Source organism: Syngnathus scovelli, chromosome 2, assembly GCF_024217435.2.
Source record: "Syngnathus scovelli strain Florida chromosome 2, RoL_Ssco_1.2, whole genome shotgun sequence".
In the NCBI taxonomy this organism is placed as follows: Eukaryota; Metazoa; Chordata; class Actinopteri; order Syngnathiformes; family Syngnathidae; genus Syngnathus; species Syngnathus scovelli.
In genome coordinates this window covers 19,341,102-19,358,262 of record NC_090848.1, presented here as the reverse complement: position 1 = coordinate 19,358,262, position 17,161 = coordinate 19,341,102, and the positions used below count along the sequence as shown (strand labels likewise).

Here is a 17,161-nt window from a genome sequence, read left to right as displayed (position 1 = left end):
ATTTATAAGCCTGCCTTTAGTTCTAATTATCAATAGATAAGGAGGACTCTAAATATATTTCAATAGCAGGTCACCACAAATAGTTTTCATTTAGTAGTTTTCAAATTATGTAATTTTACGCATAACCTAACATCAGAGGCAAAAAGAAGACGAGAGTTCCTGTTTCTACTTGTTGCAACGCATCACATTCACTCTAGATGAGGTGTTGCCTTCAGAGTCTTTCTTTTGCAAATAGACCTCCTTAAAAGTGCTGGAGGGCAAGTCACACCCTGCAAGATTTTCTGTGACTTCTCGTTTTATATCCAGAATGCTCTCATTGAAAGTTTTCACACATTGATTCAATTTTGTGATAAGATATATAACCGTGTTCATATGCATTGCTCACAAGTAATTTTGCACTGTTAGTGAAGAATATAAAAAAAAAAAAAACAACGAAAAGGAAAAGAATTGTCTGCACTCGGATCATAAAATTGTCTAAATCTGGAAGCTTTTGCACTTGTCCTTAAGATAAGCTAATTCACTTGCTTATCACAATCCACAACTTTGAAAATTCATACAAACATTTAACTGCAACGCTTAAAAGGCCATTAAGCTCGTTCAAAGCTGTTAAGTACACGTTGCATAGGTATGCATTTACATACAAAAACAATGCACATGATGACAGAGCAGACATGCTCATGTCATTGTTACAAACATTTAAAAACAGTCAATGAAGAAAATTGTTTTTGTGTCAATGTCAAAATGCCTATTGACTTGATTGTCTTTTTTTATAATGCGGAATCCAATATAGCTGGAACCATATGAGTAACATCTCAAGCTGTCCTGTTTGCACATGTAGTGGAATGTTTGCAGGCTAATGTTCGTCTTTGTGAGAACTGTCATAGAAACGGGAGTTTACGCTGATATAGTAAATCTTGGTAAACCGATACAATAAGCATGGATTGAATCTATCGGGTGAATGTGTTTTCTGCTGCCTTACCTTGCCAACTGACCTAATAGTGAAGATGTTTATTTGAGATATACTCAAGCAATTTCCCATCTTTATTAGAGCTGGGGTTTGTTTTTCACAACACAATAAGGGTTTTTCTGTGGGATACAAATGCAAGTCTATTGGCAATGAGTAAGCTTGTCTTGACTATCACTAATATTGTAAACCACACCCTTGACCACAGTTGCCAAGAGCAAAATGGCAAAGCTGAACATGCAGAGCAGAATTATGAGCCTAGCTCAAATATTTCTTTGGTTCTTTTATTTCAACATGTTTAAAAGTGAATGGGTGGGGAAAGACATTTGGGAATTCATTTTCCCATCGTTATACTTTTGGCCCCACAAATGTCGCAAATTGAAATTCTTTTTTTTTTAGGGCACCAGTAAGTTCTAGTCCCATAGAATTGTCATTACGTTAGTACCCCCTACTTTTGTGCTCTATAATAATAATAATAATAATAATAATAATAATAATAATAATAATAATAATAATAATAATAATAATGTAATTGCTTTAGGAACATGCTTTCTGAAAATGTACACTAAATGCTTAATTACGCTAGTTCTGTTCTCTCTAAACTCCTGCCACCACTCCCTCCCTGTCCTTTCTCTACTATGTGGTGCAGCAGAATGAATAGACTAGGACTCACAAATTATGCCTGGCAACAATTGTCACAATGCAATACAGAAATGAATTTTGATTATATTTGTTGCGATGCAACAAATATTTTTGTTGTGAACTAGTAGAGTAATCTGTGGGATGTTTCAAAGGTGCTGGAAACTACAAAGATACATCAGACACTACAAGAGTAGTTTTCATTGCATGCAGTTTATGTTTGATGCATTGCAAGCTATGTTGCACAATGGGTAAAAATGGGTAGCGCCCTCCCCCAGGCGATCTGAGAAGTAGGCTGTGTCACTCATCATGGGAACTTTATGCATTTAAAGAAGAGGGAGCTTATTTATTAAGCCATTGGTACAGTAGTACCATGCCTCTGCCTGCTCAGAACCGCGGCATGAGACAACTTGCTTCATGCTCATTCGTTATGTAACACTCACTGCAGCTGCCTGCGGCCCCGCTTTTTTCCCTCAAAACTAGAGCCACGTCTGCAAAGAGACAAGCTAGTACGTACCTATCTCTTTACGTGTGCATTGTACCGCTTAAGGGTTGATTATTATTATTATTTTTTTTTTTCAAATGAAACAATACTGACTAGTGGGCGGATTAAATTATTCTATACTTGATCTGCAAATGACATTTTGGCAAAGGCTTCAGTTTCTGCAGCCACACTCTGTTGCGAATGTTTGTGACTCTTGCAGACTTCATTTGTGTCTTCACTAAGTGAACGGCGTGCTTTATTGGCTTGAGATAACGTGACCATTGGCCATTGCACAATAGTGCATTTCTTTGCCTTAACATTTTTGAGAGTTTCTTTCTCAGCTCCGCTGGTAACATTTTATTGTTTTATTTGTGTATGAATTTGAGCAGGGAGAGAAGCATTGCGAAATTGGGGTGAGAATGTATGCCTCACAAACAGGAGATCCCAGTTTGAATTTTTATATCAACATTCCTGCATGAAGTTTCAATGTTCTTCCTATAGGTGAGATTTCTCTAGGCATACATCCTCACCCCAAAAACATGCATGGTAGGTCCGTCTAAATTGTCCATAGGTGTGAATGGTGGCTTGTTTATACCTACCAGTCCAGGGTATACTCCACCTAAAATTGTCCATAGGTGTGAATGGTGCCTTGTTTATACCTGCTCTTTGATTGAATGGTGACCAGTCCGGAATATAATCCACCTAAAGTCATCTGTAGTGACACTAATGTGAACAAGCATGGCACAAAATTAATGGATGGGTGAGAAGATTATAGGGTTAAGCAGAAGTATAGGTTCAAAATTGCAACAAAAATTACACAATCCACTTGTAATGTCGAGTCCCTTCCACCCCCAACCTCTAATACCTAATTTAGTTTGCACCTTTTTGTAAACCCTCTATATTTGCATCCACAATGGTGACTCCTGATTGTAGATTTTGAAAAGGATCCAGCCATCATTCACTTTAGTTGTTGTTTGATGGCTTCTTCATTTTTATTGACGACTTCACAGTGGTAGTTTCAAAAACCTCCAAAGGTCACACGTTTAAATTGTGATGGTTCAACGATCTCTTGTGAGCCACTTGTTTGATCATGTTTGAGAACCCAAAAAGGAGGTTCTCATTCCCACCTAAACACAAAAGATTTTCACCACTCTTAGAGTCTCAGAGTCATTGCTGTGCAGTAACATCCTGCTCTCCACACCTTTTTTTGAATTGTCTACACTGTTTATACTATGTGTTCTCTCTGCATCCATTGCAGCCTGGTCATCCTGGAAGAGGGACCCTCCCATCTGTGGTCTCTTCTCAAGGTTTCTCATTTCCCCTAGCTGGAGTTTTGAGTTTTTCCTTGCCCTCCTGGGAGTTTAAGATCAGGGGATGTTTGACAATATTTGTCATTTTTCACATGTCCTGAGTGTTGTTAGTCACCTAAATGTTGAACAGAGGCTGTGATGTACCGAAGTCAAATTCCTTGTTTGGCACGCTCAAACATGGCGAATAAAAACGCTTGAATCTTGAATCTTTTGACAACTTCCACTTATTTATTTTTTTACTTATCATTAGAATGGTCTTGCATTACTGATTTAAAGTCATCTTGGATTTCCACTCAACCTTAGCACTAGGTAGGGCTTGGTTTTAGGGGCCACTAATAGGCCAGAACTGTCACTGAAGAATGCAAACCACCTCGAGGTAAAACCACACCTCCAAGCTTAGCAGAAATGAACACAATCAAAATCTCCTTCATTCACATTCTCTTAATCTTACCTCATTTGACATGTTTTCTTATGTCTGTGAGCTGTAACTAAAGCTACAGAAACACCAATTGAATTTAAAAAGAGAAAATAAATACAGTACATGTTAATCATAATATCATGTTAATGCTCTTAACTGCAGTAGAGTGATACAGATTTTTAAACTTGTACTTACTCATATCCATCTATCCATACTGCTTGTCCCCACAGGGGTTGCGAGCGTGCTGGAGCCTATCCCAGCAGTCATCAGGACAACCAAATTAACCGGTTGCCAGCCAATCGCAGGGCACACAGAGACGAACACTTGCACTTACACCTACGGTTAATTTGAAGTGCTTGCATGTTTTTGGGATGTGGCAGGAACCCGGAGTACTCGGAGAAAACCCACACAGGCACGGGGTGAACATGCAAACTCCACACAGGGAGGGCCAGAGGTGGAATTGAACCCACAACCTCTGAACTCTGAGGTGGACGAACTAACCAGTGCGCCACAGTGTCACGCCCACTTTATTTATTTGTTTATTTTAATTATTGTAGTGGTTTTATGTCCAGGCCGAGTAGACCAATATTCAGAAAACCGGCAAGGGATCAGAGTAAAACTTCTGCTGAACCGCATCGAGAGGAGACACATGAGGTGGCTCGGGCATGAGCTCAGCAAAGTAGCTGCAGAGAGGGGCCTCTCTGCGAAGGATACTGCCCCCGCGACCTGACCCCACATAAGCAGAAGAAGACGGAGAAGATAGATGGATAAAATACCTTAAACTTTGAATTCTGCCATGTAACAAATGGTCACGCAAATGCAAGAAATGTTACTGAAGCAACAACTCAATGTTTTTCCAGTTGGGACGTTTCAATAATAAAGCATACTAATATGTGTGCATTTTTATGAGGAGGGGGGTAAAACATACAAAACAAAAAACACAGCAACGTATTTTCTTTTTTTCTATACAAAACACCACGGCATGCTCCATTTTAGGGAATTTGAACAGCATTGTCCTGTGTGTTTTGTCATCTCTCCTATTTACTGTACTATATATAATCACTTGATGATACGGTGGATTAAATGTTATTTTAGGCCATTTTACTTAAGGAAAAATCTTGACAACATGGATAGTAGATACTTAACTTGTATTAAGTATTTGTTGACAGACACTAAGTCTTCCGCATTTGATTGCTTTGTGTAGAACTTAAGCCTTCCTGTCCAAAGCAATCGGTCAGGTCCATGGCAGCTGACACGAACATGGCACTGCACATTGAATCTGATTTTCTTGATAATCTACTCTCGAGCATTATGGAGGAAGACAAGAAAGCAGAGTCTGCACCTCTCCTGATAAAAAAAATGCAGATGCTCCAAACAAGTGATTTTTCTTTTGGATACCATCAAAACGAACCCTTTCCTTGTCGTGGAATTTTTTCTTGAGGCGAAAAAACAGTTGGTGTGCTATTTATCTTGAGTCAGTGACTACCCTGCAGATGCACACTATGATAACAGAGCAGTTCTGTATGGTTTGAATGCAATGTAGACATATGACATCTATGTACTGCTCATAGAGAGACACATTATAGAGAATGAACATTTTTTACTGTGCCCACACAATGTATCAAGACCCAATACAATAACTGTTGTGAAAATCTATTCTCACTGAAAGAGTAGTTGGAATCCCTGACATTTTTTTATGGTGTGGTCAAGCAAGAATTGACAAATTTGTCATAGAGTTGGTTCTATGTTTTTGTTTTTGATTTTGACAGAGACCCAGCCTCACTCAGAGTCCATCCATCCATCCATTTTCTGAACCGCTTAGTCCCCACGGGGGTCGCGGGCGTGCCGGAGCCTATCCCAGCCGTCATCGGGCAGTAGGCGGGGGACACCCTGAACTGGTTGCCAGCCAATCGCAGGGCACACAGAGACAGACAACCAATCTCACTCACACTCACACCTAGGGACAATTTGGAGTCTTCAATCGGCCTACCAAGCATGTTTTTGGAATGTGGGAGGAAACCGGAGTGCCCGGAGAAAACCCACGCGGGCCCGGGGAGAACATGCAAACTCCACACAGGGAGGGCCGGAGGTGGAATCGAACCCGCACCCTCCTAACTGTGAGGCGGACGTGCTACCCAGTGCGCCACCAAGCCGCCTCTCACTCAGAGTCCTTTTTGATTTTTTCTTTCATTATTTGAACGCAAAAAATTGCCTGAATGACAGTCGCCTTTAGTGAATCATTGATCATTTAATTCCTTTTCTGTCATTATCATTTTTGTACCACTTCAAAAGCACATTGCAGGCCCTGACTACCACCAAATGTAACGGCGCTGAGCAATCATGCTCTCTTGTCTCGACCTGCTTTTTGCAAGCAGCGGCATAAAGAACACAAGCCTTGCCCAGAGGCACTAGTCAGTGAAGAACGTACACTGTAAGAGGAGAGCTTATTTGACGAGTGACTTTTGAAAAAAAAGCAAGCACCTTATGAGGGTATTTTCCTTCCATCATTCCATTTTCTACTGCTTATCGGGTTTTGGTTCACGGGAAGCTGCAAGTACAAAAAGCAGACTCCACCCTGGATTGGTTGCCAGTCACAGGACGCGCATTCACGTTCATTCATCGGGTGTGGCCATATGCGGCTCGCAGGCCACAAATTGCCCATGACTGCAGTTGATGATCCAGTCATTCGTTACTAGCTTGTTTGTTTTACAGCTACGTATGCTATGTTGGAATTTAGTCAGAGCAGAAAACATGGGTGGATAGATAATATATGATTGCATTTATTACCTATCCACCCATCCATTTTCTACAACGCTTGTATCAAAGCTATATAAATAACTGTCTGTATTTACCACACTGCCAAATTGACATGACATGGATTTATGGGTGTCATGTTGTTTCTCGGCTTCGCCATTTCCACAATGTTTAAAGTATAGGCCAAGTGAGGATTTTGTCACGCAGCTGTTGCATTCATCCAAGACAAGGCCTTTGGATGCATTGTTTCTCATTTTTATAACTATAACCATTTTCTCTCATAGTTCACTATCTAGCCATGTTAATATACTCAGATTGTTATAAAATCTTTACACTGTGGGGTTTCTGTGGAAAATATTGATTAAAGATGTTGCATTTTGGATATAGTCGCATGCGATGCATTGCATTGCATAGTTGCAAGCTTCGTCACAATTTGGCACCCGCAATTGTCGTTGTTGCGACTTTCCTATACGCCTGGGTCTAATTACACCAATCCAAACAAATGTTGATTTTCAAAAATGACAACATTCCTGGTTCTTGGAATTCTTAATCATAGTTGCAAAAAACCTCTAATCTGGTTGCACTATGTCAAAAGTCAAAGTCAAAGTCAGCTTTATTGTCAATTTCTCCACATGCCAAAGACACACAAAGAAACCGAAATTTCGTTCCCCCCTATCCCACGGTGACAAGACATGGCCCACAACAGACAAACAAGTAAACAAGTATAACAACAGCGTGCTGAATAAATAATGAATAAATAACACAATAAATAAATAAATAAATAAATAAATAAATAAATAAATAAATAAATAAATAAAGAGGAGCAAGTGCGCGTACAGCAGACATTCCAGACTGTTTGTTGTGTACAATAAAGGCTTTCTGTCTATCTATATGGTTTTTCCACCTCACTAAGTTTTGTGACAAATGTACAAACAAAGAGCAATTACTTGTTGTATGGCATTGTTTAATTCACAATTTAGTGTCCCTTAATTCCGTTTTACCTAAATTACCTAAGTGCCTGAACATTTAGCACACTTCTTTTTAGCATATTATACATACAATGCAATAGATTAGCGTACAGCTCATTTACAATGACTAACTATTTTGGTGTTTCCGTGTCTGTGTCACTTTAAATTCATTCTAATATATTCCAGTTACACCTAAAATAGGTGAACCGACTTATAACGATTCAGAATTCCTTTACTTATGTGGATAAGATGTTGTGATTCACTTTGTCTTCTTCTGGAAAGGAGAATTACATTTAAGTACATTCAAGCCTTGACATGCTCTACTCCACCCTTGACGACATTCTTCTTTAAAGGTCTTCGTCTTTTTGCAATTACATATGCAATTATATATTTTAGGGTTAAACCTTTCCAAGGCTAATCTATTGCTTCACTTTTTGCCAACGTTAATCAAGCAAAATGTAATTGTATATTTGCCAAGACTTCACTACAAAAAACAAATCAGTGTTGATTGGCACTAGTACAAAGGCATTCCTTTAACATTATGTTGAATTTGCTGTGGTTTCACTGCAGCATATAAAGAAGCGTTACAAATTTTTTGGAGTAACTATATTCAACACCAATGCACACTTAAACCACAATAACAATCACATTTTTAGATGAAGAAAGCTCTCAGAAAGTTGTTAGACTGACAAACAAATAGGCAAATGATGAAACAAACAAACAAACAAACAAACAAACAAACAAACAAACACACACATACGCACACACACAAACAAATACCTCATCATGCCTAATGTCGACAGGGGTTTTGCAAGTGTACCAAATGTCATGTCCAGACAGTGTGTATAACTTCTCATCCTACTGAGGTGAAGGACAGAACTCAGAGAGAACTCCAGTTTCATGGTAAGATGCCGCCCCCTAGTCGTCATGCGTCACTTGAAAATGAGTAAAAGTGAAAATAAAAATGAATGAATATACGTACACTACCGTTCAAAAGTTTGGGGTCACCCAAACAATTTTGTGTTTTCCATGAAAAGTCACACTTATTCACCACCAAACGTGAAATAAATAGAAAATAGAGTCAAGACATCGACAAGGTTAGAAATAATGATTTGTATTTGAAATGAGATTTTTTTTTACATCAAACTTTGCTTTCGTCAAAGAATCCTCCATTTGCAGCAATTACGGCATTGCAGACCTTTGGCATTCTAGCTGTTAATTTGTTGAGGTAATCTGGAGAAATTGGACCCCACGCTTCCAGAAGCAGCTCCCACAAGTTAGATCGGTTGGATGGGCACTTCTTGCGTACCATACGGTCAAGCTGCTCCCACAACAGCTCAATGGGGTTCAGATCTGGTGACTGCGCTGGCCACTCCATTACCGATAGAATACCAGCTGCCTGCTTCTGCTCTAAATAGTTCTCGCACAATTTGGAGGTGTGTTTGGGGCCATTGTCCTGTTGTAGGATGAAATTGGCTCCAATCAAGCGCTGTCCACTGGGTATGGCATGGCGTTGCAAAATGGAGTGATAGCCTTCCTTATTCAGAATCCCTTTTACCCTGTACAAATCTCCCACCTTACCAGCACCAAAGCAACCCCAGACCATCACATTACCTCCTCCATGCTTAACAGATGGCGTCAGGCATCTTCCAGCATCTTTTCATTTGTTCTGCGTCTCACAAACGTTCTTCTTTGTGATCCAAAAACCTCAAACTTAGATTCATCCGTCCACAACACTTTTTTCCCGTCTTCCTCTGTCCAATGTCTGTGCTCTTTTGCCCATCTTAATCCTTTTCTTTTGTTGGCCAGTCTCAGATATGGCCTGAAGCCCAGAATCCCGCAGCCGCCTCTTCACTATAGATGTTGACACTGGTGTTTTGCGGGTACTATTTAATGAAGATGCCAGTTGGGGACCTGTGAGGCGTCTTTTTCTCAAACTAGAGACTCTAATGTACTTATCTTCTTGCTCGGTTGTGCAACGCGGCCTCCCACTTCTTTTTCGACTCTGGTTACAGCCTGTTTGTGCTGTCCTCTGAAGGGAGTAGTACACACCGTTGTAGGAAATCTTCAATTTCTTATCAATTTCTCGCATGAAATAGCCTTCATTTCTAAGAACAAGAATAGACTGTCGAGTTTCAGATGAAAGTTCTCTTTTTCTGGCCATTTTGAGCGTTTAATTGACCCCACAAATGTGATCCTCCAGATCTGAACCCCATTGAGCTGTTGTGGGAGCAGCTTGACTGTATGGTACGCAAGAAGTGCCCATCCAACCAATCCAACTTGTGGGAGCTGCTTCTGGAAGCGTGGGGTGCAATTTCCCCAGATTACCTCAACAAATTAACAGCTAGAATGCCAAAGGTCTGCAATGCCGTAATTGCTGCAAATGGAGGATTCTTTGACGAAAGCAAAGTTTGATGTAAAAAAAAGCTTATTTCAAATACCAATCATTATTTCTAACCTTGTCAATGCCTTGACTTTTCATGGAAAACACAAAATTGTTTGTTTGGGTGACCCCAAACTTTTGAACGGTAGTGTACATATATGTAAGAAAATTTAAGAAATAAATAAAAATAAAAATACATTGCCAAGATAAATGTGAAAATAAATAAATATATATATATATATATATACATATATATATACATATATATATATATATATATATATATATATATATATATATATATATATATATATATATATATATATATATATATATATATATATATATATATATATATATATAAATACAATTAAACATCAATGTATTTTAGTTACACACACCCACACACACACACACACACAAACACACATTTTGCATGAACAGCGATGTCATGCAGTATGTGTCCTAATTATTTTTCAGCAAACTCATTTTCAGTGTCAATATTTCAATACAATATATTTTACGACAATGACAAATTTTATTTCCACTGGGAAAATTTAGCACCATTGTTCTTGCTCCATAACAACACAACATTGGTATCCCTGCAGGTGCACATGCAAGTTGTTGCTAATTCAAATGTGGTCCTACCATTCGCAGGTTAGTGTGTGTGCATTTGAAAGACTTTTCTGGTTTGTTTACCCCCTGGAGAAAATAAATAAAACGCAAATTAATCAGATTCAATGCTCCAACATTTAATGTGTTTTGTAAGAATTTCTCTCATGGTGGAAGCAGTCATTATGGACTGATGGCTTTTACTACAGTTTGGCAAACACAGCGTGGACTTTGTATCTTTATTGCACCGACCGCTTTGAGTTTCCTTTATAGAGGCTACTCTAAAGACAAAAAGCAACAAAGCCAAAGAAAGATAAATGTACAGCCATAAGGTGGTTCCTCAGCAGCCACTCCGGCCTCTTCGTAAGAATCCTCTTGTAAATGCCAAGAGTGGCGCTGTAATCTGTAAACTAAAGCAGTGTTTTGGACTGTGCAGATTTTCTTTTAGTATTTGAAGCCTAAAATCTCAACTTTGCTATTTTGACATAAACATGTTGTATATTTGTCAGGCTTGAACTGGAGGCATTTTTTTTCTTTTCAACAACAGCCCTTGATTACGGACTGTACACTTGCCTTCTATACACACAGTGGTACCACTTGTTTTGGCAAACACTCTGAGAGTGAGTCTGAAAAACCTCCCCTTATTCCCTTTAAATTCAACGCACGAGAGTTATGTGGTCTACATGGTAGAATAACTCACTGGAGTACAACCATGAAATTGTCATGTGTAAAGTAATGCATTGCAAGAAAGTCAAGAAGATATCCACTTGTGGATTATGGCACACTATCCGGTCTCTCAGTGCACCATTAATACGGTGTGTGTAGACGAGATGGGGCGCTGCTAACCTCAACTTGGGACTTTGTGAATCAGTGGGGAGAATACTTCAGAGACCTCATCAATTCCACTGACACGCCTTCCTTTGAGGAAGCAGAGTCTGGGGAGTCTAGTAAGGTGGGCAGTCTTATCTGAGGTTTAAGTCACCAAGGTGGTTAAGCAAAAAATTCCGTGGGAGAATGGGTGCCTCTATATTGGCAGACCGGGGTGGTGGTCCCCTTTTTGGAGAGGAAGGTCTGTCTGGAAGCAGACTCTTAGATTGGGATTCAGTCTGGTTTTCGTCTCGGCTGTGGAACAGTGGACCAGCCTGACAACCTCCACAGGATTGGCTATTACATGGATGGATGGATGGATGGATGGATGGATGGATGGATGGATGGATGGATGGATGGATGGATGGATGGATGGATGGATGGATGGATGGATGGATGGATGGATGGATGGATGGAGCAATCTGTGAGTTGTTGAAATGGAAACCAACACAACATGTTGAGATTTTTTATTTATTTGGTGTGGTAGCAAAAACAGCACCTCAGGACTACATTTTTATGTGGGCACTCTCCTGGGAGGTCAAACGGTTACAGGACACGCATGGGGAAGACATGCACTACCTACAGTAGCAATTGTTTTTTTTAGACATTAGTTAGATCATGGACACTTCAGCACGTTCACATTCCTTCGACAGCTCCACCGTTCACCAGAGGGGAAGCAGTCCTCAGTGAGTGGAGTAGCTGTTGCATATATTCAAATTTCGGATTTACCTTCACTTTAACATCACTTTCCGAGACAACACTCAAGTATCACACATACAAAATAGATTCTTTGGTCCCTTTCAGGTAATTGGTAGCGAAAGGATACTTTATTGCTTGTTTTTTTTTTAAGGCTCTATGGTAGAGTGACTGGCAAGCGTCAGACATGTTAATTACAAAAAGTTAGGTGGGAGTTGAAATGTAAGTGTAAAAACTACCAGAGAAGGGAGCTGAAAGCACTCTGAGTTGCGTTAAAACCACACTAGCTCAATCCTCAATGACCTCGGAGGACTCAGACACCACTTTGCCATCCCTGGTCTCGATCATCTTGATCACCATGTTCTTCTTGGTTTGGGTGGTGACGACGCCGCTGCCGCCGCTAAAGTTGGTGCTGCCGCCATAGCTGCCGCTGCCGTAGCTGCCGCTGCCGTAACTGCCGCTGCCGTAGCCGCTGCCGTAGCCGCCGCTGCTGTAGCCACCGCCACTGCTATAGCCGCTGCTGTAACCGCTTGAGTAGACGTTCTGTCTTGTGTCTATGGAGCTGAGTGGGTTTGCTGTAGAAACATACAGTGAGAGGGTTGAAAGGCCTGTTTGCTGGCCAAAACATTATCAGAAGTTTTGCGCTACATTTACAACCTGGTCCATGAAATGCTATTAGTTTATTCCCAAATGTCTACCCTCTTAATTTTGCAGCCTTTCTCTTGGTTACGCTGCAAATACAGGCAAGATTGACTAGCAAAACAACAATTCAGTTTTCTGCTGAAAGGTTAAAAATAAACCACTTAAACTTTAAAGAAAATTTAACTTCAACTACTAATTTTAACCAGAGAATCTGTTTTGTATGACTAATACGTATATCTGATTGTATGTCTGAACTTCGGGCATGTTTGTTTGAGTCTGCCCTGTGAATGCTGTCTCAGTAAGTAGCCATGGAATTACACGCATAAATACACAATTATGCAAAATACGCAAATGTTGCATAACCCCACTGAGCATAGGATTCACTAATTTGTTTCCCTATCAAGCAACACTTACTGGTCTGTTTGGAGATGCTGATGGACTGGATGCCATTTGCCAGTCTGTCCTCCTCGCCCTCCAGCAGCTTCCTGTAGGTGGCGATCTCGATGTCCAGAGCCAACTTGACGTTCATCAGGTCCTGGTACTCGCGGATCTGGCGGGCCATGTCCTGCTTGGCTCTCTGCAGGGCATCCTCCAAGTCTTGGATGCGGGACTTGGCATCCTTAATAGCCAGCTCACCGCGCTCCTCGGCCTCGGCAATCTGAGCCTCCAGATTGGCACGCTGGGAGAGGGTCAAAACAATGACGTTGAATATACTTCTGATCACTTGGTTTATTTGCAAAAGATTCATCCATACCTGTCCCTTAACGCCATCAATCTCGGATGTCAGCCTCTGGATCATGCGATTGAGGTCGGCAATCTCTGTCCTGGTAGCCCTCAGGTCATCTCCATATCTGCTGGCGGATGTCTGCATCTCCTCAAACTAAAGGGACAAAAACAAGGGTGGCTCTGGATGAGTGTGGTTGACCAAACACACCCTTTGTTAATTCATATACTAATGAAATATGATGAAAATGGCCAAAACGTAATTTTTTACCTTGCTCTTGTACCATGTCTCTGCCTCAGCCCGGGTGCGGTTGGCGATGTCCTCGTACTGAGCCTTCACCTCTGCTACGATGGCGTCCATGTCCAGGTTACGGCTGTTGTCCATTTCCACAATGACTGATGTGTCCTTGATCTGGCTCTGGAGCTCACGCAGCTCCTAGATAAGGACAACAACAAAAATAAATGTTTAGCGATACCATCCTGAGGAATGGCATCTAACGCTGCAGATGTAAGAAAAGCAATGCAGTAAGTAGAAATATCAACAAATGGCAAGCGCATAAAGATGCAGCACTCTTTTTGTATCCATACCTCCTCATAGATGGACCTGAGGAAGTTGATCTCATCCGTCAGACTTTCCAGCTTGGCCTCCAGCTCAACCTTATTCATGTAGGCCTCATCAACATCCTATAAAAAATACAAGACTGTATTCAGTTTGGACACTGAAGCAACATTTCAAACAATCTATTGTTATGGGAGAATTGCAGGAAGGGATTTCATGACAAAAAAAAAGACTAACAGTGGAATTAAATGAAAGACAATGAATGTTGCATATTTTTACACAATTACCATACTAGTCCTGCATATAATTAAATGCATTTTTTTTTAAAATTATACACTTATTTGAATTTGATGACAAGGAAAAATATATTATTTTCAGTTGACAACAATGGCCTCATCATAGTGATTTGAAAAGTGCCTCAAGTCAACTTTTGTTGCTGTGTGATACAAAAAATGTCAATGAATTGAATCCAACTGACCTTCTTGATGAGGACGAAGTCGTTCTCACACTCTGTACGTTTGTTGATCTCATCTTCGTACCTGCCAGACAAAAGGAGCGCTTAGTATGCCACGTGGTTCACGGGTTATACACAAGTATAACACTAGGAGGTGCAAGTAATCTATCCCACCAGCTCCTGGAGAAGAAGTCTGTTGAATTAGACTGATTTGTGGAAACAAATGAATACCAGCAACACATTGTGTTGGCATTGGAGAAATGTACAGGCCAGCACGCTGCGGCTGTGCAATATACAGCCATGTAGAAGTGAATGCTTTATTGAATTATCTGTGGAGGCACTCACTTGTTCTTGAAGTCCTCTACCAGGCCCTGCATGTTGTGCAGGTCAGCCTCTAGCTTCATCTTGTCGTTGCCCAGGCTGTCAAGCTGTCTGCGCAGATTGGTGATGTAGGCCTCAAACATGGCGTCGATGTTGGAGCGCGTGGTGGTCTGGCCCTGCAGCAGGTTCCACTTGGTCTCTAGCATTTTGTTCTGCTGCTCCAGGAAGCGCACCTGAGGGAGAGGTGGTGGTGGGGCGGGGGGCCCAAGACATGATGAATGAGGCAACATGAGCTAACAATTAATGACAACGTGCATGCACTGTTTGTTTGTATAGACACACATACTGTTTTGTTTCTTCTTTCTTCTCTATTTATTTTTATGGGTTTGACAGGCTTAGTAAAATATATATGTTCGAAAAATGTGACAACAAAATGTGATTGAGTAGCCTTAAAATAGTTTACAGTCCTAAATAATGACAACTGCTTTCAATGTCTTTTTTTTTCTATGAATAAAAATGGGACTCAGGTTTGAATAGTATATTTTTACAGATACCACTAATATTATGAATACTCCTGTCACCTTTTAACATCCATCAAACTCGCCATGCCTCCTGTTCCCCTTCTATAGTCTTTGTTGATCTTATCTGTCTCGGGAGCTTTGCAGGTTGCCTTTTTAGAGAGGAAGGCCTGACGTAGTGCATGCATCCCGACAGGGGATGAGGGGAGGGGGGAAGAGTGGGGATTGGGGTGATGTTAATCTGGCTGGAAAAATATGGTGATGGAGGAACACAGTGGGTTAACCTATCACCCCTGTGCCTTCCTGTTTTTGTAAATGAAGCCTTTTGCAGGCAAATGAAAGGAGAGGCAACGGATGGCGGGTTTGAGCAAAATTTCATCTGTAGTTAGAGAGAGAGACAGAGTGAGAGAGAGACATAAAGAGAGAGAGAGAGAGAGAGAGAGAGAGAGAGAGAGAGAGAGAGAGAGAGAGAGAGAGAGAGAGAGAGAGAGATAGAGAGAGCGAGAGAGAGAGAGAGAGAGAGAGATTAGTAAATATTTAACTAAACTAAAGGTGTGCCCGAACTGGTTGGGATTAGGGTCCATACGATAATCTAATTTGTAGACATGAGAGTTTTAGGCCTTCATTTTAAATTTTTTGACTGACTAATAAAGATGGTAAATTGTTTTGTTGCACTATGCAGTTTCACAGCTGCTGTTGATCAGAACATGAAACCAGCAGGGCTTTTTAAATATTAACCCACTGCTGTGGCTTTAAGTGAGCACACGGTTCTTAGAGTTACATGCATTCTGTAGATAAAATGGTGTGTGTGGAGGGGAGGGGGGTAGTTCCACTCTCCGTTCTAAAGTCCAGTGGTGGAGGGCCAGTGGGAAGTAAGAAAGGGCCCCACCCCAGCTAAAGGGAGGAAACCAATCCCAAGGTAACTTGTGCTGCTGCTGCCTGACACGCCCTTTGCTAGCCGCCTTGCTGTCTTTTGTGTTAGGGAGCCTGTTTCTATGAGTGGATCACTCTGTTAAATTAATGCATGTGCAGACAGAAGGTTTAGATGAGTGTGCGCTACTCTGTTTGAACTCTTTCACAACTTTTCTGCTTACCTTGTCAATGAAAGAGGCAAAGCGATTGTTGAGGGTCTTGATTTGCTCTTTCTCCTGGGTGCGGACAGCCTGGATGGTGGGGTCAATGGCCAAGTTGAGCGGGGTCAGCAGACTCTTGTTGACAGTCACAGCAGAGATGGGGGCCTGACCCAGTCCCATGCTACCCCCAAAAGCCATGCCAGATCCACCCATGGCGGAGCCGAGGCCGTAGTTGCTGGTGCTGGTGATGATGCCGGGCCCTCCATAGCCCCTGGTGCTACCCCCATAGGAACTCCTGACGCTGTAGCTCTTGCGGGCGGTCAGCCCTCCTGCTCCGGTGTAGGAGTGGCTGCTGAAGTTCCTCGGGGCAGAGGAGCTCCTCACGCTGTACGAAGTGCTCTTGTAACTGGCTGCCATTGTGAGTTTGAGTTTCTTTGCTTTTGGATGAAAGTTGTTGAGGCAGGCAATCCAGCAGAGGGAAGAGAGACCAGAGTGGATAGGAAGAGATGAGACTCGCGAGGAGTTTTAAAGCGCCTGTTGCTGTGGGAGGGGACTGGGGTGGACTGCCATTGGCTGCAAGTCTGGGCAAGGGCCTGGAGGCAGGACTGTAATAATACACTCGTATGACATATTGTCAGCCACTGAAAACCATTACCTGACCTTCCTGCAGGCCTCCATGTTGTTCGAGAAACCTCTTTGGGAGCAAATAGTCAGGGGTTTTGATGTTTTGCTTTGTTTCTACTGTCATCTGTGTTTTGCGCAGTCTAAACTGTTTC

General features: G+C 41.4%; 1 protein-coding gene across 1 annotated transcript; it reads right to left on the bottom strand.

The window, feature by feature from the left end:
• Nucleotides 1–11,856: 11,856 nt before the first annotated feature.
• krt8 (keratin 8) lies at nt 11,857–16,902 on the bottom strand. The gene is made up of 8 exons (XM_049754023.2): nt 16,407–16,902; nt 14,819–15,027; nt 14,498–14,558; nt 14,049–14,144; nt 13,732–13,896; nt 13,492–13,617; nt 13,152–13,416; nt 11,857–12,670 (listed from the first exon to the last, which is right to left on the bottom strand). The coding sequence occupies exons 1-8, from the start codon at nt 16,800–16,802 to the stop codon at nt 12,384–12,386; spliced, it is 1,605 nt and encodes a 534-aa protein (XP_049609980.1). The 5' UTR covers nt 16,803–16,902; the 3' UTR covers nt 11,857–12,383.
• Between the last annotated feature and the right edge of the window lie 259 nt (nt 16,903–17,161).

What these genes read in the sequence shown, in the direction of transcription:
- krt8 (XM_049754023.2), bottom strand. Translation starts at nt 16,802, where the DNA reads ATGGCAGCCAGTTACAAGAGCACTTCGTACAGCGTGAGGAGCTCCTCT. An exon ending in TTGCCTCTTTCATTGACAAG is followed by an intron (nt 15,028 to 16,406) that starts GTAAGCAGAAAA and finishes CCTCTCCCTCAG; the next exon opens with GTGCGCTTCCTGGAGCAGCA. An exon ending in GTAGAGGACTTCAAGAACAA is followed by an intron (nt 14,559 to 14,818) that starts GTGAGTGCCTCC and finishes TTTGTCTGGCAG; the next exon opens with GTACGAAGATGAGATCAACA.